At 37.7% G+C, this 21,424-nt stretch overlaps 5 protein-coding genes and 1 non-coding gene across 8 annotated transcripts; 2 read left to right on the top strand and 4 right to left on the bottom strand.

Annotated features, from left to right (window-relative positions):
- The first annotated feature begins 617 nt into the window (after positions 1–617).
- On the top strand, positions 618–3,482 carry LOC127246098 (leucine-rich repeat receptor-like serine/threonine/tyrosine-protein kinase SOBIR1). Its single transcript, XM_051267307.1, has 2 exons — positions 618–2,044; positions 2,707–3,482. The coding sequence occupies exons 1-2, from the start codon at positions 698–700 to the stop codon at positions 3,283–3,285; spliced, it is 1,926 nt and encodes a 641-aa protein (XP_051123264.1). The 5' UTR covers positions 618–697; the 3' UTR covers positions 3,286–3,482.
- Positions 3,483–3,614: 132 nt separating this feature from the next.
- TRNAT-UGU (transfer RNA threonine (anticodon UGU)) lies at positions 3,615–3,686 on the top strand. The gene has a single exon. It is a non-coding gene; the product is annotated as a tRNA-Thr (tRNA).
- Positions 3,687–5,600: 1,914 nt separating this feature from the next.
- On the bottom strand, positions 5,601–6,931 carry LOC127246053 (protein JINGUBANG-like). Its single transcript, XM_051267243.1, has one exon. The coding sequence runs from the start codon at positions 6,916–6,918 to the stop codon at positions 5,650–5,652; it is 1,269 nt and encodes a 422-aa protein (XP_051123200.1). The 5' UTR covers positions 6,919–6,931; the 3' UTR covers positions 5,601–5,649.
- Positions 6,932–8,198: 1,267 nt separating this feature from the next.
- On the bottom strand, positions 8,199–10,187 carry LOC127246062 (50S ribosomal protein L13, chloroplastic-like). Its single transcript, XM_051267254.1, has 4 exons — positions 9,824–10,187; positions 9,144–9,329; positions 8,707–8,877; positions 8,199–8,575 (listed from the first exon to the last, which is right to left on the bottom strand). The coding sequence occupies exons 1-4, from the start codon at positions 10,031–10,033 to the stop codon at positions 8,456–8,458; spliced, it is 687 nt and encodes a 228-aa protein (XP_051123211.1). The 5' UTR covers positions 10,034–10,187; the 3' UTR covers positions 8,199–8,455.
- Positions 10,188–10,322: 135 nt separating this feature from the next.
- On the bottom strand, positions 10,323–15,032 carry LOC127246044 (putative receptor-like protein kinase At5g39000). Of its 3 annotated transcripts, XM_051267230.1 has the most exons (8): positions 13,979–14,103; positions 12,288–13,871; positions 11,728–11,957; positions 11,516–11,642; positions 11,141–11,399; positions 10,910–11,042; positions 10,739–10,825; positions 10,325–10,661 (listed from the first exon to the last, which is right to left on the bottom strand). In XM_051267230.1, the coding sequence occupies exons 1-8, from the start codon at positions 13,989–13,991 to the stop codon at positions 10,527–10,529; spliced, it is 2,568 nt and encodes an 855-aa protein (XP_051123187.1). In that variant the 5' UTR covers positions 13,992–14,103; the 3' UTR covers positions 10,325–10,526. The 3 variants fall into 3 exon arrangements, with proteins under 3 accessions (XP_051123184.1, XP_051123187.1, XP_051123186.1); XM_051267227.1 differs by having other exon boundaries at positions 10,323–10,661; positions 12,288–15,012; XM_051267229.1 differs by lacking the exons at positions 10,325–10,661; positions 10,739–10,825; positions 10,910–11,042 and having other exon boundaries at positions 11,216–11,352; positions 12,288–15,032.
- A 984-nt stretch (positions 15,033–16,016) lies between these two features.
- On the bottom strand, positions 16,017–20,364 carry LOC127246046 (disease resistance protein RPP8-like). The gene is made up of 3 exons (XM_051267232.1): positions 19,855–20,364; positions 16,556–18,802; positions 16,017–16,317 (listed from the first exon to the last, which is right to left on the bottom strand). Exons 1-2 carry the CDS (start codon positions 20,275–20,277, stop codon positions 16,559–16,561), a joined length of 2,667 nt encoding a protein of 888 aa, XP_051123189.1. The 5' UTR covers positions 20,278–20,364; the 3' UTR covers positions 16,017–16,317; positions 16,556–16,558.
- Between the last annotated feature and the right edge of the window lie 1,060 nt (positions 20,365–21,424).

The following is a 21,424-nucleotide window of genomic DNA, read 5'->3' as shown; positions in this document are numbered from 1 at the left end:
TAAATTAAAATTTGTGTGGACCATTGACTCTTGTGTTGACCCATACATAGTAGTACATACTAATTTGGACAGGTGTTGATGCTTTGATTTTACCAGAATGTAAATATTGACTCATTAAAATGTTCAATTCAACAGTAATTATAAAATAGTAATATAGTTTTTAAATTTTATTATTTACTAATACAAAAAAATGATTGAATACGAAATAGTACTATAAAATAATTTAATTTTTTTAAAAAAAATGATACTGTTTGATTATATATTTCCATAACCAATATATTACCAATGATAGGAAGGTTCAGGGGGAGTTGGGACTTGTCCCCAACATGTATGGAGGGGCCTGGACCATAACGCCCAACGTGCTTCTTGCTTCAATCATTGGATGATTTTGGAAGGAATAAGTAATGACTTAATAATATGCATTTTATTTTATTTTTTTTAAAGATGACGTGCAGTCTACTTTCCGGGGGTAAATTAGGAATTTCACAGGTCAACGGACGGAGTGACATGTAATCGGATTCCGCGGGCAAGACTTTTCACACCATTTTTAATTAATTTATTTTAATACCATGACACATATATTAATTATTAAATTATATATATACATATATCTTACAAACAAGCAGGCACTGTCACCACGACCAGGTCGCAGCTCAATCGTCTAATCGCCACCGGAGACGGCTGCCGGCGCCGGAAAATGGCTCCATTTCCCGCCGGACGACGCTTCCTCATACTCTGTTTCTTCACACTGCTTCTAACAGCTCAGTCCCGACCGAATCCGGATCTCCTCCCTTCCGATTTCAACGCTCTGTTGCTGGTCCAGAAGGAATTAGGGTTCCGCCGCGCACCGGAGAGGAACCCCTGCGGATCCGCCGGAATATTCTGTGAGCGGAGAACCGTCAACAATTCCGAGTTCCTGAGAGTCACCCGCATCGTCTTCGACACTCACGACCTCCATGGCAGACTCTCTCCCGCCATTGCCAAACTATCCGAGTTGAAGGAGCTCTCCTTGGGCAACAACCAACTGTTCGACGAAATTCCTCTTCGAATCACAGACTGCAAGAAGCTCGAGATCCTCAACCTCGGAAAGAATCAGTTTTCTGGCGCTATTCCCGCCGGATTCTCCTCCTTGATCCGCCTCAGAATCCTCGATTTATCGGGAAACAGATTGAACGGAAACCTGAAATTCCTGAAATACTTCCCAAATCTTGAGAAGCTGAATCTCGCCGACAACCTGTTCGCCGGAAAAGTGCCTGTTTCTCTAAGATCTTTCCGGAATCTCAGATCCGTCAACGTCTCCGGCAACAGCTTGCTCGAAGGTCCCCTGCCATGGATGAACAACCTCAATCTTGATCAGTTTCCGTCCACAGATTTGACTGCAGAAGACAGCAATCCAAAGCGTTACATATTTGCTGAAACTCCACCAGGCCTGAAGAACTCGTCAGGTCCTGCCATGGCTCCTCGTGCAAGCCAGAGTCCATCCACCGGAGCTCCGTCGCCGACGGCGGCGCCAAAAAAGCACAAAAACAGGAACAAGAAGAAGAGAATCGGTATCTGGACACTCGGATTCGTGGCAGGATCCATTGCAGGCATCATTTCCGGGATGATCTTCTCTGTAATTTTCAAGCTTCTGATGCTGCTAATCAAAGGGCGTAAGAACGACACAAAATTGAAAATATTCAGCCCGATGATCAAGAAGCCTGAGGATTTAGCATTTCTTGAAAACGACGATGGATTAGCCTCGCTCAACGTGATCGGAAGGGGCGGGTGCGGCGAGGTCTACAAAGCCGTATTGCCCGGCAGCAACGGCAAGGAAATCGCGATCAAGAAAATAATTCAGCCGGCGAGGGATGCCGAGGAGCTGACGAAAGAAGACAGCAAGCAACTATCGAAGAAAATGAGGCAAATCCGATCGGAAATTCAGACGGTGGGACAAATCCGGCACCGGAACTTACTTCCCCTGTTAGCCCACATGCCGCGCCCCGATTGCCATTACTTAGTTTACGAGTACATGAAGAACGGCAGCCTTCACGATTGCCTACAGGTAGGGGTGGACAAAAAGTCCTAATTAAATTTTCGGTTAATTGACCAAGTTCAATTTGAATATAAATATTATATATTTGATATTTGTTCCTTTGGATTCGGTTTCGATTTTTAATAATTTTTTTAGTTAACTGAATTTAGCCTAACTGAATTTTTCGATCGGAAATAAATATTTTGATATTTGTTCGGTTCAATTATTTTTAATATTTTTTTCGGTTCATCAAATCAAACCGAATAAATTCGAAATATTCGCAAATATTTTTAGTTATTTTTTACTCTCTTTTTTCACAAACTAATACCCTATTTAATTTTAAATTTTGGATGTCCAACTTTCCTTTTTTTTTTTTTTTTTTTTTTAAATACAAATTTTACTTTTTACCCTTTATTTTTTATCTTTACCTTATCATGAAGAGTAAATTTGTCCATTTATAACCAAAAAAAAGAAAAACTAATTACAAGAAAAAAAAAATGCAGATATACTCTAGGATAATAGAAATTTGATGGGGAGTAATATATTTGTTTTTAAATTCGATTTGATTCGAATTATTTACAAATATTTTTTATTTGAGTACTGTTTACATTTAGAGCATTTGTTTGGCTAATTGAAATACCAAATATATGTATATTTACAAATAATCAAACTGTGTTCGCTCCTACCTACAGGCCGTTGCCGCCGGAAAGCGAGAGTTAGACTGGCCGACAAGGTACAAAATTGCGCTCGGCGTTGCGGCCGGGCTCGAGTACCTCCACATCAACCACCACCCAAAGATAATCCACCGCGACCTGAAGCCTGGGAACATCCTCCTCGACGACGAGATGGAGGCGCGGATCGCGGACTTCGGGCTGGCGAAGGCGGTCCCGGATGCGAACACGCACGCGTCAACGTCGAACATCGCGGGGACGGTCGGGTACATCGCGCCCGAGTACCACCAGACGTCCAAATTCACGGAAAAGTGCGACGTGTACAGCTTCGGGGTGGTTCTGGGGATTCTGGTGATGGGGAAGCTGCCGTCGGACGAGTTCTTCCAGCACACCGACGAGATGAGTTTGGTGAAGTGGATGCGGAACGTGATGGCGTCGGACGACCAGAAGCGCGCGATCGATCCGAAGCTGGCGGGGCAGGGATTCGAGGAGGAGATGCTGCTGGTGCTTAAGGTTGCCTGTTTTTGTACATTGGATGAGCCTAAGGATAGGCCTAATAGCAAGGAAGCAAGATCCATGCTGGCTCAGATCAAGAGCTAGGAAAAGGTTGGACATTATGATTGTGGTGTTCTTAGGTTATGTTGTTTGTTTGTGTGTTTTGATGGTGCAATAATGTGTTTGTGTGTGTGTATTTGAAGTGTTCATCCTGGCATCTACATTTGTCTCTACTAATGACGAACACCTATGTCCATGTTCTTTTCTTCCAAAACATGTATTGGATCATTCTCTTGAATTTCCATCGAGTATCATTTCTGCTCTCTTTTTTTCCCTATGAACTGACCTTCTAGAAATAGGTTGGTCACAAGATTATGTTCGCACCCAAATGAATCGAATATACCTGTATAAATAATAATTAAAACAACAAAAAAGCCCCTATAGCTCAGTGGTAGAGCGTCAGTCTTGTAAACTGAAGGTCTGTAGTTCGATCCTGCATGGGGGCAGGAAGTTTTTATTTTTTTGAATTGGAAATGTTATAAAAGAAAAAAGAATATTTTGGGAAATCCAAAGGACAACAAATAATGCCAAATTACCAAATAGTATGTTATGTATTATTATTAGGCCTCTCGGAAGGTGACGGTTTGTACCAAAACATTTAAATTCGGTAAAAGGAAGGAATTCCAGTTAATTTTCCTAAATATGCATATGCTTACATAAGCACTTACGCATGTAAAAGTAGAAATAAGAATTGATTGCTTAGTGACAAAAAGGTACCCTAATTAGCCATGTTAAATAATATCATATTATTTCAATTTTATAATCACATATCATTACAGGCACTAACTAGTTAGGCTAATAATAGTTTATTAAACTTAAGTAACAAATTTTACTGGAAAATTATAAAGTTAGCATTATTGAAGTGAGAATATCATATTTATAATTATATTTTGTGACACTTTTTCTGTGCACCAACAGAATGAATTATTACTGCTGCCGTCCATTGATGCACATAAATTTTAATTAACACTTTAATTTCAGCTTAATGTTATTATCTTATGATACAAATGTTAATTATTACTTATAACGTTGGTTGGTTGATATTGGGAATTATGATTATTAGAACATAATTAAATCAGATTTAGTATACATATATAAAAATTATTGCAACTTTTGTGTTGAAAACCATGATTTGGTCCTCTAGTCGTGATTCACGAGTCAAGTCATTTGTATTATTAGAACGTGTTTACTGAATGATATTACAATGAATAATATTATTTTATTTGAAGTAATCTTATTTTTATTTTAATGTATTCGTTTTCGATATAACTATAACTCGGTACAATAATAGGGATTTGGAGAATAATTTCAATGAAAGTTTATTAAAATCTTTTTGAACCGATGCACAATTTCAATTTCATAAATTTTATAGTGAACTAAATGGAATTATATAATGGTTAATGTTGGTCCTCCTATACACATGTGTATTGATCATACCAATGTTTTTGTTAATGATTCAAAGGCGAAAAGACTCACTGTGCATATGATTATGATTTCAAACTAAAATCAATACTATTCCTTTTGCATATTTTCAGTAAAAATATATTATTTCATCTCACAAAATATCATATTAAAATACAATTTAAATAAAAACCCTCCGACGCCTCAGGTCACTTGTCATATATGGTTCGCTTAGCGTGACTTGTCTGTTGGCCTAGTTTGCAAGGTATTAGATTCAACCGGGGGTTTACCGTGCACTTTTGGATAGAGTTGCGGGTTCCCATATCATAAAAGATATATATATATATATTTTTTTAAAAAAAAAACACATTAAATATAGTTTCTTTTCTTAAAACAACACATCACTAGTAACAGATCCAATTATCTCTCCAACACCTTTCTGTCGACCTAACAATTTATGTCGCTCTCGAATACAGCCTCACTAGCTCGACAGCAAAGTAAAAACACAAAGGATCTTTAGTTAAAAAAAAATTGATTTAAGTTTTATATTAAAAGAATATTTAATAAAATATTTTGTGAGATGAAAAAAAAATGTATGATTATAAAAAATTAAAAAAAAACATAAAATTCAAATGGTAAAATTAGTCTATAGCTCACTCTCCCGTGTGATCTATAAATGAGGAAATATAAATTTTTTGCTTCTTTCAAAATTGTTACAAAATTGCAAGAATTCCTATCTGAATTAAATGAACAATGTTGCTGAGATTTGCAGTGGGTGAATGTGAATCAAATATTATTCAAACTATATATATTCTTCTCCACATATATAATCTCTGACATCGTCCTTAATTTAAACAATCATCCTCTCTCTCTCTTCTCTCTCTCTCTCTCTCTCTCTCTCTCTCTATATATATATATATATATACATACATATATGTATATATATAAATGAAAACCGCATCACATGCAATGATCAAATCAAATCAATGGCTATATGTTAACCTATAATCAATAATCAATCAATAATTTCCAGGCCTTGATTTCCCCATCCAAGCTTCCACTAACCACTGTCAATGTCGTCTTCTTCATCTCCTTCTTCTCGCTCATCCCCACCAGAGCTTTTACAGGCCTCGAATGCCCTCCCAACACCCCCAAACACCCACCATTTTTCCAAATTCTCACCTCCCCATCTCCTCCCCCACTGATCAACACTTTCCCCACACTCACCAGACTCAAAACAGCCCCTCTGTGCCCTCTCAAAACCCTCCAAACCTCCATGGCACGTTTCCCATTAATCTTCTCCCACCGCCATTGAATCACCACGCAATCGCCGCCGCCGGAGCATACTGCCGCCCCGTCCGCCGCCACCGTCAGCGAATTGACGCTGGATTTGTGTTTCGCCACCGTTGCTATCAATTCGTGCCTGTTTCCGTCCTCCGATCGCTTCCAGGCCTTTATCTCCCCGTCGGCTGAGCCCGTGTAGACTATCCCGTCGCCGGCGGCGATGGCGTTCACGGCGTCGGCGTGGGCCGCCCTGATTGACTCCCGGCAACGTATTTCGCTGCTGGATGACGATATTTTCCAGGCCTTGAAGCTCCGATCCCATGAAGCTGAATACATTAGTTCTTGATCGCTGCTAACTGCCAATGCCGACACGGCGTCGGAATGCTGAGTCCAGAGCTTTTTCCGGCCATGGCGCCGGACCTGCACGTAATTCTTCGCGAACATTGATTTGACGAATCGGTCTTTGAACATCGGGAGAGTTGCGATCAGGCGGTGCTTTTTCCGGCGAGAGGTTGTCGTCGATTTGATCACTTCCTGCCAAACCCTAATTTTACAGTCTTGATGAGCGGTGAAGATTCTCCGGCCAGCGAAGGCAATGGATCGGGCCCAACCCGACCCGAATTTGTCGAGGAGGGAGAATGTGTGTAGATCAAAGACATTGATTTCGTCGGTGGAGGCTGCGTAGAGAGTGTGGTTATGAACAGCCAGGCAGGTGATTTGAGGGATTAGGGTTAGGGTTTTGAAAGATGCAATGCAGAAATTGGGAATTGGGGATTTTGGGATTATTGATGAATGGCTGTTAAGAACTGTATCGTCGTGTTCATCGTCGTCGTGGGTGGTTACAGTAGATGAATCTTGTTCTGTGGAGGATGATGGTGAAGAGTTGGAGAGGGTGGATTTGAAGGAATTGGGAATTAGGGCAGAAAGGGTTTCCTCCATTGATGAAAGACTGTGGTTTTCTTGGATGAAGAATGAGCTATTGGACTCAACCATTTATATACACAACAAAATGGGAGTGAACTATATTATATATAATATAGTGTCCGATTTAAATTGTTATTTAATTTCATGTTAAAAAAAAATACAGTGTGTTTTTATTAAATAATGTAGGGTGAATAAAATTTTGAAATATAATATTTTAATTATACTAGTATATATATGATTAATAATTAGAGAACAAAATTGAAAGCACACTTAAATTAATTCTATATTTTGGATTGAGTAATGAAATCCTTTATGAATTTAGTCTTTTACTTCAAATAAATTTACAAGAATCTCGTATTTAGGTAGTTGTCGAGGTAGCAAATTTTTGGGCAATTTTCCATTTTCAAAGTATTTAAGATAGATGTGAATACAGATTATTTAAGAAATAAAAAAAAAAAATTAAAAACTTCAGCATACTGCATATTATTGTTCTTGTATACTTTTAAAAAATTAATGTATCGTACTAACACATTAATTCAAATGTCATTTTAATAATGTTAAAAAAAGAAATAAATCTAGAGCAACTCAAAACACAAGTAAACACTAGACTGGGGCACACCCATAATTTTTGTAATATTATAACATATGTATGTGTGTGTGATTTGATTATTTATGTTATGTTATAGCCATTCTTTTAGTCTGTAAGTGGGACAAAATGAATGTATACCTGTTGCCATCAGATTTGCCAATGAGGAATATATATATGGCCTTAATTAAATAATTTAATTAACCACATATATATATATATATATATAGTATAATTAGGGGAATGTATAATGCTCCATTAGTTTGGAGAGGAGAAATAAAGCACTGTACAGAAGGAGGAAGTCGACAAGCTTAACAGACATGGTAAGCACGTGGTCTCAAATATTATATTAATAATATTATTATTATTATTATTATTATTGTCCACCAATGAGTTGGAGTTTTGGTGTATGGAAAAGTCACTTTCTTTTTTATGCTTTATAGTAATTATTTATTTAATTATGGGTTTTAAAAGAGATTTGCCTCAAAAAGCTAGCAGCCTTGATTAAATTTTTACATTAATAATAATAATAACTTGTTCATATTAATGTAATGAAATTAAATAAATATCATCATATCTTTTTTGTAATCAGCCAACAATAGAAATGCCATAAATTTGATCCTATGTTTTGCCACAGGTGTTAGATCTATTTCATATACGAAATAAAAGATAAATAACTCATTTTTTTACAAGAAAAACGAATTGAATAGAAATTAGAGAAATTGAAAATTATATGGGCGTAAATCATGATATAATTGTCATTTCAAATATAGTATATAAATTATAGTTTTATATATTGTATTTTACTAAAAATACATACACCACCTTATTTATTACTTTAAAATCTTGATTACATTACATAATTTTTTTATTCGTTAAGCTAAATACCAATTTGATCTCGGTAGTATAGATCTTTCTTTTCTATAAGTAAAAATCTGCAGCCGTAAATAGCCTCTCAAAAGGTTAGGTTTTGTTCATGGAAACAACATAGACATACATACATACCTATGGTGGTCATATTTAATATCCCTGATTTTGTATCCTCTTATCCCTCAACGGCAAGTCGACGGGTTTCTGGGCTTCATGGGGATGGTTTGGACCCGCGTAAACCTTAAGGTGGTTGAACAATGATCTTCCAAGCTGTTGCAACACAACAATACTAATTCACTGTTTGATTGATTGGTTGATTCTCCATAAAGCCAGCAGTTTGTATGCATTTTCATTCATTAATTTTATAGAGATTTGCAGAAGAAGCAGAATAGTAGACTTACACGTCCTTTAGGAAGCATCCCTCGGACAGCATGCTCGATAATTCGTTCAGGAATTCTTCTCTGAAGCTGATCAAATGTTTCCACTTTCATCCCCCCGGGTTGTCCTGAATGCCTTCGGTAGAGCTTCTGCACCCTTTTCTTCCCAGATACCGCAACATTCTCAGCATTCACCTATATATACATATATATAAACCAATTCAAAACTTAAATAGAATCATAAGAATATGACTTAATGAAAGCAACAGTCCAAATCAAAAGCCAATGTTTTGGTATTTTGAGCTTAATGCCATTGAGAAGATGAGATTCAAACAGCTCAAATGAGATGACACCTTACATAAAATTCTACAAAAGATCTCTCCTAAAGCAAGTATTTTTAAACAGGACAATAGCCGGCTTAATTAACCAACCAAGGAATTCATGGAAGAAGAGAAGCTGACCACTATAACAAATGCTCCCATGTCGACACTAGGAGTGTATGTTGCCAAATATTTTCCCCGAATGTAAATGGCTATAGTCGAAGCCAATCTTCCTAGAATCTTGTCAGTTGCATCCACGACATACCAAGGCTTATCTGTGTTAACATGGTCTGAAGCTTTGGGATACCATGTTTTATTTAAAACATCCTGAGACACAGAACAACACCATAAGAACAGAAGCAGACAATCATCAACATTCCCATACTTTCGAATGAATGCAATGCAGATGTACCATACCAGATAGGATTACTTGATTCTAAACACCAATTTTATCATTTGCACAAAGAAACAATCAATTCTTCAAACTAAATTGGATTCATGCCGAAATTAACTGTTGCAGCAACCTTTTTAAAATCTTGCCTACATTAAAGTAGAAGGAAGCCATGGCAGATTCAGGAGAAGTAGTACAGTATATACGTTAATTGCAGTATGTAATCTACGTACAGTGAAATAAACTCCCTGGCTAGCTGGCTGAATAATGGATAATATCATTATAATGAACTCACTGAATCTAATCTACTCTGGTACTAAGCTCTTCGTGTCAACCAATGAACCAATCCAACTCAAAATGCTACTACTACTACTGCTGCTTTATTTCAATAGAATTACGGCAATAAAACAAAATGGCGAAAATATCTTACCGGTCCAGTGATGCAATCAAACATCCATTGCTGCTCTGCCGGTACGAGAGCAGCCTGCTTATTCTGGCAGAGAATCATCCTGGATACCTTGTCAACGCGAGTGTACGGCCTGGATGTAGAAGCAAGGGGAAACCCTAGGAAGGGAATTCCTCTGTCGAAGGATGATGTCGTGCCCAGAAACATGGGCGTCGTTGCCAAGTGCACCGCCATTTGGTGGGATTGCTCTTCGTCAATAAATAATGTTTGTACTGTCAGTCAGGGCTATTACGATAAGGGAAAGAGCGAGGAGGAAGAAAGAAGAAATGGGGGAAGAAGAAGAAGAAGAAGAAAAAGAAAAAGAAAGGAGAAAGGGGCAGTTACATGGCTAGATAGATAAATGTGTAGGGTTTCAAATTTTTTCTTTTTTCTTTTTTTTCTTAAGTAATAAAATTAATTTGGATAAATTGTAGTAATTTTTTTTTTTATTATAATTATTATTTTTTTTTTTTTGCCTTCTTCATTTTGAGCTTTGTAAATTCTAGCAATAAACATGTTTGTTATTTAGAGCAACCATTTTCTTTTGCATTTAGTAACATATTCTACTATAACTTGACATATAAAAGAAATAAAATCCTTCTTTCTTTCTTTCTTATCTTATCACATTAATACATGTATAACTTAAATATGGGCTTCTATAGAAGCATTAGATATTTTACACTTGCACTTACAGTGCAGTATCTATCTGCCATGGATGAGCCACTTCAGGTGGAAGAATTGACTTCAGAGCTTTGAGTACAATGCTCATGGGGGGACGAAAATCAGCTTCGTATTGCACGCACAACGCAGCCACCGCAGCCATCTGTTTTCAAACAACTCAAAATTTAAAACATATTATCGTCAGAGGATAATGCTTTTGGATATAACGTGGCATTTTACCTTGGCTGCTGCCTTTGGAGGATAGTCTCCCTTCAGTTTCTTGTCAATACATTGATGCACCTTGTCTTCACTAAGATGAGGTAAGGCCTGGTAAGATACAAATTTGCCTGCCATTATAACCAAAACTCTGATTCAGACTTTCAAGATATGTTTGCAGGAAAACTTGCATACCCATGTCACAAAACTTCGTTGTCCCCGCGGTCGAATGTGATCAACTGATTTGGAACCAGTCAATAGTTCCAGAAGGACTACGCCGAAGCTGTAAATGTCGGTCTTGTGGTTTAGTACACCAGTCCATGCGTATCTGCAGTTTAGAGCAAATCAATTCAGGTAAAAGGATAGAAACAGATTTAAATTTATTGTGTTCATCATCCAGGGGAAAGACTCAGGAAAGGAGTATACTCAGGGGGATCATAGCCGAAAGTCTGAACAACCGTGGTGCTATATAGGAGCCGTTTAGCATTGTTAACAGCTTGAAATTGAAGATCATTATCAATCTTGGCAGTTAACCCATCAAAAAGTAAAATACTCCGGGACTTTATGTTACAATGGACAAGTCCTTTGCCGTGAATGAATTCTAATCCTTCTGCTGCCTCAACGGCAATTTTTATTCTCTGAGCCCATGATAGAACCATGTGTGAGTTTGCAAATTCTTTATCTCCTACATGTAGAAACATAGAAAGCAACAAATGTATCGAGTTCTAATATCATCAGCGCAAGCATACAAAATTTGTGGCAGAACAATATCTCACCAACATGATAAGTTGGGAAGCTTACCATGAAGAATATCGTATAGGGATCCATATGGAGAAAACTCAGAAGCCAAAGCTTGGAATTCAGTGTCAACACAATACCCACATAACTCGACAATGTTCTTATGCTTTAGAGTGGATGCCAGAGAAACCTGGAAGACCATATTAAAACAACAAACTATTATTGAATATATTGCCTATGCAGCTATCTCAATGAACAATATGTTGTGGCCAAACCTTTGCCTGAAATTCTTGCTCTGGCATCTTAATAAATTGTATAATTCTAATTTCTGCCACCTTCTGATCTTTCAGCCTTCCATGATATACATTTCCGTAGATTCTCTCACCAATAAGCCATGTCGAGCTAAAATTATCAGTTGCATTCTTTAATTCGTCTAATGTAATGGAAGGAATAGAGATTTGCAAGATATCTACTGTATGTTTATCCACTTCAGAAACACAAGTACCTGGAGAAATGATAAATTAGTCAAATTATAACAACAAAACAAACCTTGTAAGCTTTAACAAAGCAAGTGGGCAATGGGGAGCAGAGGACTTCCCTTATATGGATAGGAATACCACAACAATATATTCTTATCTACAAGTGGTATAGTGTGTGCATTCAAGGAGATTCATTAAGATCATTAGCTAACTAACAGTAAAATATAAACACACACACACACACACATATATATATATATACTGTCAGATTTCATCAAACGTGAACAGGATATGATGAACCAAATATGTGCATGATGTGCTCATAAATTTATTATCGTTGCTACATAAAAGGGTACCTGCTGATGGTAATTCATTTTTGTTGGATTCTTGACTTCTATTCCAAAATGCAACCCGTGGCCAAAATCGAAATCCATTATACGTTCTAGCTTTCCTATGATCTTTATTACTAGGGGGAAGCTCAGCATTGACCCCATTGTAGTTTAACTCATCTTTGGTCGGAGGTGTTACATTAACTACATCTTCAGAGGCCATTTTAAGTTGCACAGGGCTGTCTGAAGTGCTGGCTTCTTCATTTAATGGACTGTTTTCGGCCAAATTACTCTTCTCACTTGATACAATAGAGTTTGGGTTCTCTTGCTGCTCGAGTGCATACTCAAGCTGTATAACAACTTGAGCCATCGTTGGTCGTTTCTTGGGTTCACTATACAGGCATTTCTCAGCAATCTCAACAAAGGCCTTCAAGCTACCGTCTGAGATTTCATTTTTGAGACTCGAAGATACTATCTGATCAGTTTTTCCCTGGCTAATGTTTTCTTGAGCCCACCTGATCAAGATTTGTTCATTCCCTAAAAACCCTCGATCAATGGCTCGCCTCCCACACAACACTTCCAATAGCACTACTCCAAAGGAGTAGGTGTCACTTTTCTTAGTAAGTTTACCGGTACTAAAGTATTCTGGATCCAAGTATCCAAAGGTCCCCTTAACTTTTGTGCTGACATGGCTTTGTTGCAGCTTTCTTGAGCTCAAATGTTTAGCCAAGCCAAAATCCGAAACCTTAGCAGTGAAGTCTTCATCCAACAAGATGTTTGAAGCTTTTATATCACGGTGTATGATTGAATGGCCAGTGTGAAGATAGTCCAGCCCTCTACCAGCTCCAATGCATACATTTAAGCACTGCCTCCAGGTAAGAGAGGGATTGCTGTCATCATCCCTTACAAGTTTGAAAAGGTGGTCTGCCAGAGTCCCGAATGCCATATACTCGTACACAAGAATCATCTCCTTACGCTCATTGCAGTAACCAATAAGAGACACTAGATTAGCATGGCGGAGTTCTGTTAGTGTTTCAATCTCCGTCAAGAACTCGTACGCCCCTTGATGGGATTTTGCTTTTAACCTCTTTATTGCAACAGTTTCTTGCCCATTGTCAATAATACCTTTGTAAACTTTACCAAATCCACCCCTTCCTATGAGGTGTGCATCACTGAAATTTCTAGTTGCCAATTGGATCTCTGCTAATGAAAAGCGGCGACAAAGTCGTTCAGCCTTGGCCGAAGGCCTGTTTTCTTCCTCTGTATGACTAGCTTCCTGGATTCTCCACAATATATATACGATCGTATTCACAACAACAAGAACTATCATGGCAGCAGCGGCAAGTGCACTCTTGTGGCCAATAACTCTGAGTACTATTTGTAGAATCTTGTGTGTGGAGTCATTCACAAATGGAGTAGGATTTGCACCGGCAAGACTATTGTCAGGGTTGCTCAATTTCAGTACTTCAAATCCCTTAAGGAGTCCATGTCCATCCATGACTTCATCGCTTGATTGCAGGCAAATTGAAATATCACGTTTACCTTCATGCTTGCTCCCTCTCATCACTACCATATAGTCCCTATACCAGCCACGTCTGTCTTCGACTATGCCTGAAGTAGTGTTCGCAATCTTGTTATCAATATAGACTTCAAAAGCATTAGCACCGAGCTCCGCAAACTTCAGTCCCATCCCATAGAAATGAAGCCTCACCAAGTACCTGAATCCAACATCTACAGATACTCTCCAGGTAACATTGTTGGCCTTTTTTTCTTTTTGCTTGGGTACAGTTTCCCACATTCCAAACCCATCACCAATATCATCATTTGACGTCGAAATGGAACCCTGTCTGGTATTAAGCCGGCGGATAATTTCAAGCGCGGTGTTGCTATCAATATAGAAAGGAGATTTCCCTACTAATGGAACACCAATATCTTCAGTGTGGAAGTAAGAGATAGCCGCAGGTACTGATATGATCTCAATTCCATTAATGAAGGCATAGAACTCATGTAATTGACTGCTAGCAGGAGTGAAACTTACCTGGAGCAGATGATCATCTTCTACATTTATACAGAATTCTTTCACAAAAGAATTCACGCCAAGAGCACCGGCAGCAAGGGAAGCACTGAAGTTGCTCAGCAAGGTGAAAGGACCGGCTTCCACAGTAAACAAGTCCTTGTACCTATTGAAGCCTTTATATGGAGCTGAACTGAAGTGAAGGCGAATAACTTTCTGACCTGGATTCAGCTGAAATGCATAGGAGAACTTAGTCCGAGATAGCCGTGCTGTCTTGTACGGAATTGGACCCAAATTCAAGTTATGGCCATGGATGACACCAGATGTGGTTGATGAGCCCTTTATATCTACTAAGGAAGTTATCATTTTGGACGAGTCTCCCCGCCATTCCCTACCGCTGCGTGCTGCAGAAGTGCCGGTTGACCCACAGTTGACTGAAACATCAGTTGGATCATCACTGGATGCTATGATCTTGTTCAAGAAGCAGAGTAGCAGCAGCACAACAGAAACTGGATAGAGATTCATCTACCAAGCTCGCTCTGGCTGCAGCCCTGAAGAATGGTACTGTTGTTTCTTTGTCGTCCCCAAGGTTACCTGCCCAGCAACATCAGTAAAATCAATAAAAATAAATGGAAGTATTCATCTATTGACTTGTTCTGGCATGGTGATCATTCTTTAGTCTGTTAAATCCGTGTGAACTTCTGCTTGACTTTTGTTGGCATCTCTGACATTCAATTATTTTTATCTCAGCAGTAGCTTAACGAAAATATAATTAACATCCCGGGAAGTTTCTGTGTAATAATCCAAAAGCTCTTACTGGGAAATCTGTGTTTAAACTTACAGTTGATTTCTTCGCATTTTTCTCTCTTCATCTGACCAATAATATATTTCACACTTCTCCTATGGCTAAGAAAAGCTTTGTGGATGATCCAATGGTTAGTGTAGATGAATTCAAAGGCAGAGCCCAACTTGTACAGTAAGTTGGGTTTCTAAGAGAATATTTGCAGTAGATTGTGAAAATATTAAGCAACTGTAATAATATTGACTATGTTGGAAAATGGTTAATTATTTAATCGATGGAAAATTAAATTCATAATTTATGAAACCGATTATTAGGTGAGTTAAAATGTACGTGGCTATATAATGGTTATTAACGAAGTGGCTAGGCAAATGATTGCCGGAAAGACGACCATGTGTACCAAATGATGTGGTCTCTTGATGAATTATAGACTTTGTGAAGTTTAGTCTGCTCCGGAGCTTATTCGAACAACAATATCATTTTGTTGTACCCGAAGCCCAAAATATTTGAACGAAATTATAGCCCTAACATTTATGGAATTTATTTGTTTGGAATAGCATACGTGCATTTCTCATACAAATGTTGTATTTTATAAATACATTTATTGTTGTATTTGAATTCCATGAATATGCATGCATATACATAAATGCAGCTATGGCATGGATATTATGCAAACAATTCCATTAATTTTATATCGGAATCAATATGAACACTGGGTGGTTTTGAATTAAATCGTCCGTTTCGACTCAATTTATATCTCACCACATGGGTGTGTGTGTGTCTATAAAATCATTGAAATTATCGATAAATTATTATTGATTATCATAAATAATCTGAATACCGACTGTTATTTTTGGATATTTAATTGATATTTTTATGATACAATAATATTTCCAACAGAATATATAGTGAATTTCACTGAAATGATCAAAGACATACAACATACTGAGAACAATGCTAAACTTGAATGAGAGTGTCACAATACAAGCATCAGGCAATAGTTTACATGAAATGTGGTTACAGGCCGAGATAGCACGAAGCAAGTGAATAACATTATTGACTCACAAACAACAGTGGAACATTTAGGGACACACATTGATACAAATCCCAATGTAGTGCTTCAAACAAACAAAACACAACAGATTCAGATTCAGGTTCAGGTTCAGGCTCACCAGTCAGGTTGACAACGGGATCCCATAGATCAGGCGTCGTCTCTGAGCTCAGGGGCAGCTTGCATGGTGTACCTAAATGAAATGTATCAATAGTCATCAGTTTCTATATTCATGAAGCTACAGTGCATATGTGGTGTAGATGTATGTGAACTTAGTTTCTTCTATGATGCAAAGGCTTTGAGCTATTTATATGATGTGCATCAGTAGTGTTTCCTAGTGAGTGATTATTATAACATATTCCATCTACCTAGCTTTATTTCAATAATCTAACAGCAAATCACAATGACTTTCTCAAAGTGTTAATGCTTACCGGTCAAGTTTGAATGTGAGGAGGAGGGAAAATGGAAAGCTTGAATTCACCATTAGTGTTTGGCTCTTGCTCTTTTCGTTGTTTGGCTTCAAAAATTTTAATTGCTGAGTTAGCTGCATCAGTAGTACGGTGCAATTCCAGCAGTTGGAAAGTTGGAATATCAGCCAGACCTATTGGAACTTCTTTAAGTTCCTCACAGTTGTGCAACTCAAGGTGTCTAAGTCTGGGATAATGATGATGTGAGGCCACCCAGAAAGTTAAATTAGTGCGGCCAATGTGCAAGACTTCCAGACGGCGAAAGCCTCCATCTTTTGCCTCCCAGATCTTCCCCGAGAATGCTTTATCTTTCAGCTTCAGCACCTCAAGATTCTCCAACAATCCAAGGATGGACATATGACTCCAATCAAGGAAAGTATCCGCCAATGTAAGGCTCTTCAGCTTTGGTGGGAATTGATACGGCGGAGGAAGGCCACGCAGCTTGCCTTCTGAAGCAGCGCTAGGCCATGCATCATTCAGAAGCTTCAGCTTTTCAAGATTTCCCAGTTTCACTAAACCATTAAATGAGATGGTCTTGCCATCCAGGAGCGAAGCTAGCCTTCCGCGAATGCCCAATTGTTTCAATGTTCGAGCCCTGTCAAAAAATTCTTCTGTGCAACTTTCATGTGAAATTTTACCCAGTGTTTGAAGCTTTTCACTTTCTTTAGCACTCTTTCCAGCCTTAGGTAAAGTAGCCGATGCATTTGTCTTCAGATGCCTCAACTGACTCATCTTCCAAATATCAGCTTTGATCTCGAGAGTGCGTTGTGATGTATCAACAATAAGAGTTTCTATGTTCCAGAGCTTGGCAAAGGCTGCAGGAAGAACTGACGAATTAAAGGACAGGGCAATGTACCGCAAATGCACCAATTGGTACATGTCGCTCGGGATTTTTGCAAATTTGATTGGCTTGACATCCAAAACTCTAAGCAGTTTAAAACCTGCAGGGATGGATGAAGTGTTTTCTACTGGCAAGGCAGCTTCCTCTTTGGAGAAACAAACAAAAGACCGAACACGATGACCATAAGGTTTCTTAGTGATAAAGTTCACAACGTTGGAATGTATACAAATACGACGATACTTGTCTACTGTATCAACCGGAGGTTGAAATCCTTCAGGGGTCATTCTTATTTCTTGGAGAAAGTTCTCCCTTTCACTTCCAGCTTCATTTTTGCAGAACTCACGCAACATGTCATGGATGCGGCATGTTTTAACTCTGCCATCAGGTCTCCTTTTGTCTACTCTCATTAAGTTCCTGTTAATAAGTTCATCCAAATAGATTTCAGCAGTCTCCTCCAGGGTGATACTATCCTTCTGCTGTATGAATCCTTCTGCAATCCACATCCTGATTAATTTCCACGCTGGGATCTCAAAGTCTTCAGGGAACATCCCCAGATACAGAAAGCAAGCTCTCAAGTGGTAAGGCAGGTTGTCATAACTCAATGCAATAATTTTTTCCATGCGTCGTTGCGGATCCTCATTTAGGTATGTACTCACACTATTAGATACTCTTTCCCATGCAACTTTCCTCGCAGCCAGATCATTTGACTCTGCAAATATTTTGAGAAGAATGCCTCCTATTACCACTATTGCTAGTGGTAACCTATCACACTGCTCGGCAATTAGCTTTCCAAGATTTTCCAATTCGGAGGGACACTCAGGCTTTCCAAAAACCTCATACTGGAGCAGCTCCCAACTCTCCTCTTGAGTCAAGAAACGCAACATGTGGGGTTGTCTCTGTTTATTAGCATGTAGGGCCACTTCTCGATGACGGCTTGTGATCAATACCTTACCACCACTATAAGCCTTTGGCAAGGCAGTCTGGATTTTATCCCAATCCTGAGTTGTCCATACATCATCCATCACAATCAAGTATTTTCTACTCTGCAGATGGGAAGAAACTAGTTTAGCCAAATCCTGATCATTTTGCTGGCGCTCGTCATCATCAATTCTTGTAAACTCTTTCAGAATGGCTAGATAGATATCCTTCTTGGAAAACTGCTGAGAAACATAAACCCATATTCGAGTTGGGAACTCATACTGGATTTTTTCATCACGGAAAATCTTCCCAGCTAGTGTGGTCTTTCCTTGTCCAGGCATGCCAATAACAGAGATGACGTCAAGCTCCTGTTTCTCTTCAGTAAGATATCCTATTATCTTACGAGCCTCATCTTCAAAACCCACCACGTTTTCTTGTCTAACCAGAGGGACCTGTTTGAAAATTTTCAATGTCAGATTGACAAGAAGTAGATGGCTCTTCAACACAATAAGACCTCATAGCTTATAAGATATTTTTAGTGCAATAACTTGCATTCCCTTGTCTTAAAGTAAGATGATAAATATACATATCTATAAAGAGTAATATGATCATATTTTTAAATAAAATAAATAATAAGATATATATTTTAGAAGATTTGCTTAAGATCTTGTGTTTGGCACAGGGAGAGGCATGTTGTTTAAATGAGAAAAGTTAAACTTGACAAATAAATTATTTTTATTTATCTGCTTTTATTTCTCAACCATATCATATTCAAAGAAATGAATATTCAATATATTTATTTTTTTAAAAAAAATTGGTACTGTTTAATTTTTATGAAATTTTTAAATTATATTATTTTGATCTTACAAAACATCATATCTAATTTATATTTAAATATTTACTTTTTATAATTTTTTAAAGAAATTATACTAAATTATAATACAAAACATCCCATCTAATTTATCATTAATCATTTTTCTTGATCGAATAGCTGCATTTTTTAAAACATGTGATTGTAAAAGGAGTGAAAAATGCAATGATGGAGTTGTGATAACAAGATATTCAATTGCATAGTAAGTTTATACCTAAGATATCAGCTAGTTTTGGAAATCAGTTATGCTTGTTTTACACATCAACCATAAAAGATAAACAGGTTGCAATCAAGTCACAGGGCATTAACTAGAAGATTGAACAATCTGATTAGTTACTAAATAGTAGTATATGCCTTCTGGATAAAATTAGCAGGCCAAAATAAATCATGCCCAACAAAAGTCATCCCAAAAGCCAAAACCCTATATAATTGGACAGATAGCAAAGGGCATTGAATTAAAATTCGAAGTCAGTTGTTGTCAACTATCACCAATTCCAGCCTTGTGATTGCAAATTATTATACTAACAACCAAGTTAGATATGCATATAGTGATCGTTACAAAAATGGAAAAAGAATCAAGCAAAAATAAAATGTATGAATTAAGTAAAAAAAATTAAAAAAAATAAAAAATACCTCAGTTTCTTCAGCACCTCCATCGGCGACATTGAGGCTACCAAAATCGAGCTTGTTCTTGTCGTAGATCTCTTTAACTTTACCGCTGATGGACTCGACCTGACTTGCGATGCCATGGAGATCCACCGGTTTTTTGAAAGCTTGAATGAAGTAATTCCGAGACTTACTCTCGGTCGCCTGAGTCACAAAGGCGTCAATAATATCCTCAGCATCGTAAACAACATCGCGTATCTGGCGAACGACCTCTCGAAAGCTGTCGTCCTTACGCCTCTTTTTTGTGGAATCCCTGAGGAAGGCTTTGAAGAGGCGTAAATCGTTCTCCAGCTGCTCGACTTGATCCCTAGCGCCTTTGATTAAATGCGTGTGGTACAGCAGCAGCTGCTGGAGATTTCCTAGCAGGAATTCCACCGCTGCGTCCGCCATTCCAGCTCCCGATCGAGCTTTCTCTCTCTCTCGCTCTCTCTCTCTCTCTCTCTCTCTCAGGCCAATTATCGAAATGGAAAGACAGTGAGTGCCTTTTGTGACTTTTTTATACCGTGCTGAACGTGGACTGATATAATAGCATTATAGAGACTCCTGTGGCTTCGAATCAGGTTTAATCTCCACCGTTCATATTTTGAAACTACTACATCAATGGTGTAGATTGACTTGAGACTCGGAGACCATGGAGTTCTTTAATTTTCAGGCCTTTTTGATTGGTCTGTGAGGTGGAGCATTATTGTAACTATTATTCATGAACTCCGGGACCGAAGCACCAGATAAATCTGTACCGTTCCATGCTGTGGGGTTGACCATATCAACGGTGTGGATCTATCTGGCCTGGAATTTTAAGAAAATCTATTGAAAGATACTTTCCACATCATGACAACTTGTGGGCATTTAGATTAATAGTTCGTAACAAATTATTGAGTTTGCTTCTTTTAACATCAATTCATATTTTTACTATTTAAATATTTTCTAAAAGAAATATTTTTTTAAATCTTATACAATATCTAATTATATATTATTTTAATATTAAATTAAACCAAAATTTTTTAAATCTATCAAAAGCTCACTAAACTTTTTTAATTAATTTAATTTGCATAATATAAATTTGTAATGATAGTTGGAATTGCTAGGTAGCATGTGCATGCATTATTGGCTACGACCCACAAAACGACAAAAACATATGACACGACACAACACGATCAGCGGTACAAATACATTACAGCCTGGCTGTCTGACATCATATGACACGACACAACACGATCAGTATAAATTAATGACTGCTTTGTCAAAATCTATTTGTATCTATAACAAGGTTAATACTAATTAGGGTGTCTTTGTTTGGGGGTTGGATTTTGAGTTGGGATTTGAATAGTAAAATTTTTGAATTTGAATAGTGGTATGATGTGATATAAATAAATGTTGATGTGATGTTTTGAAAGTAAAATTAATTTTTAGTATAATATAAAAAATAAAAAATAGGTATTTGATTTGATGTTTTTTGCGGGAAAATTTTAGATGAATAGTAGGATTTTGGTAGAATCCTTCAAACGAACAAAATAAATTATTGATTTCAATGAGAACA

The sequence above is a fragment of the Andrographis paniculata genome, unplaced genomic scaffold, assembly GCF_009805555.1.
Source record: "Andrographis paniculata isolate CXL003 unplaced genomic scaffold, ASM980555v1 Contig26END, whole genome shotgun sequence".
Lineage (NCBI taxonomy): Eukaryota > Viridiplantae > Streptophyta > Magnoliopsida > Lamiales > Acanthaceae > Andrographis > Andrographis paniculata.
Note: the sequence above shows the minus strand (reverse complement) of the source record. Positions and strands in the feature narration are given on the sequence as shown.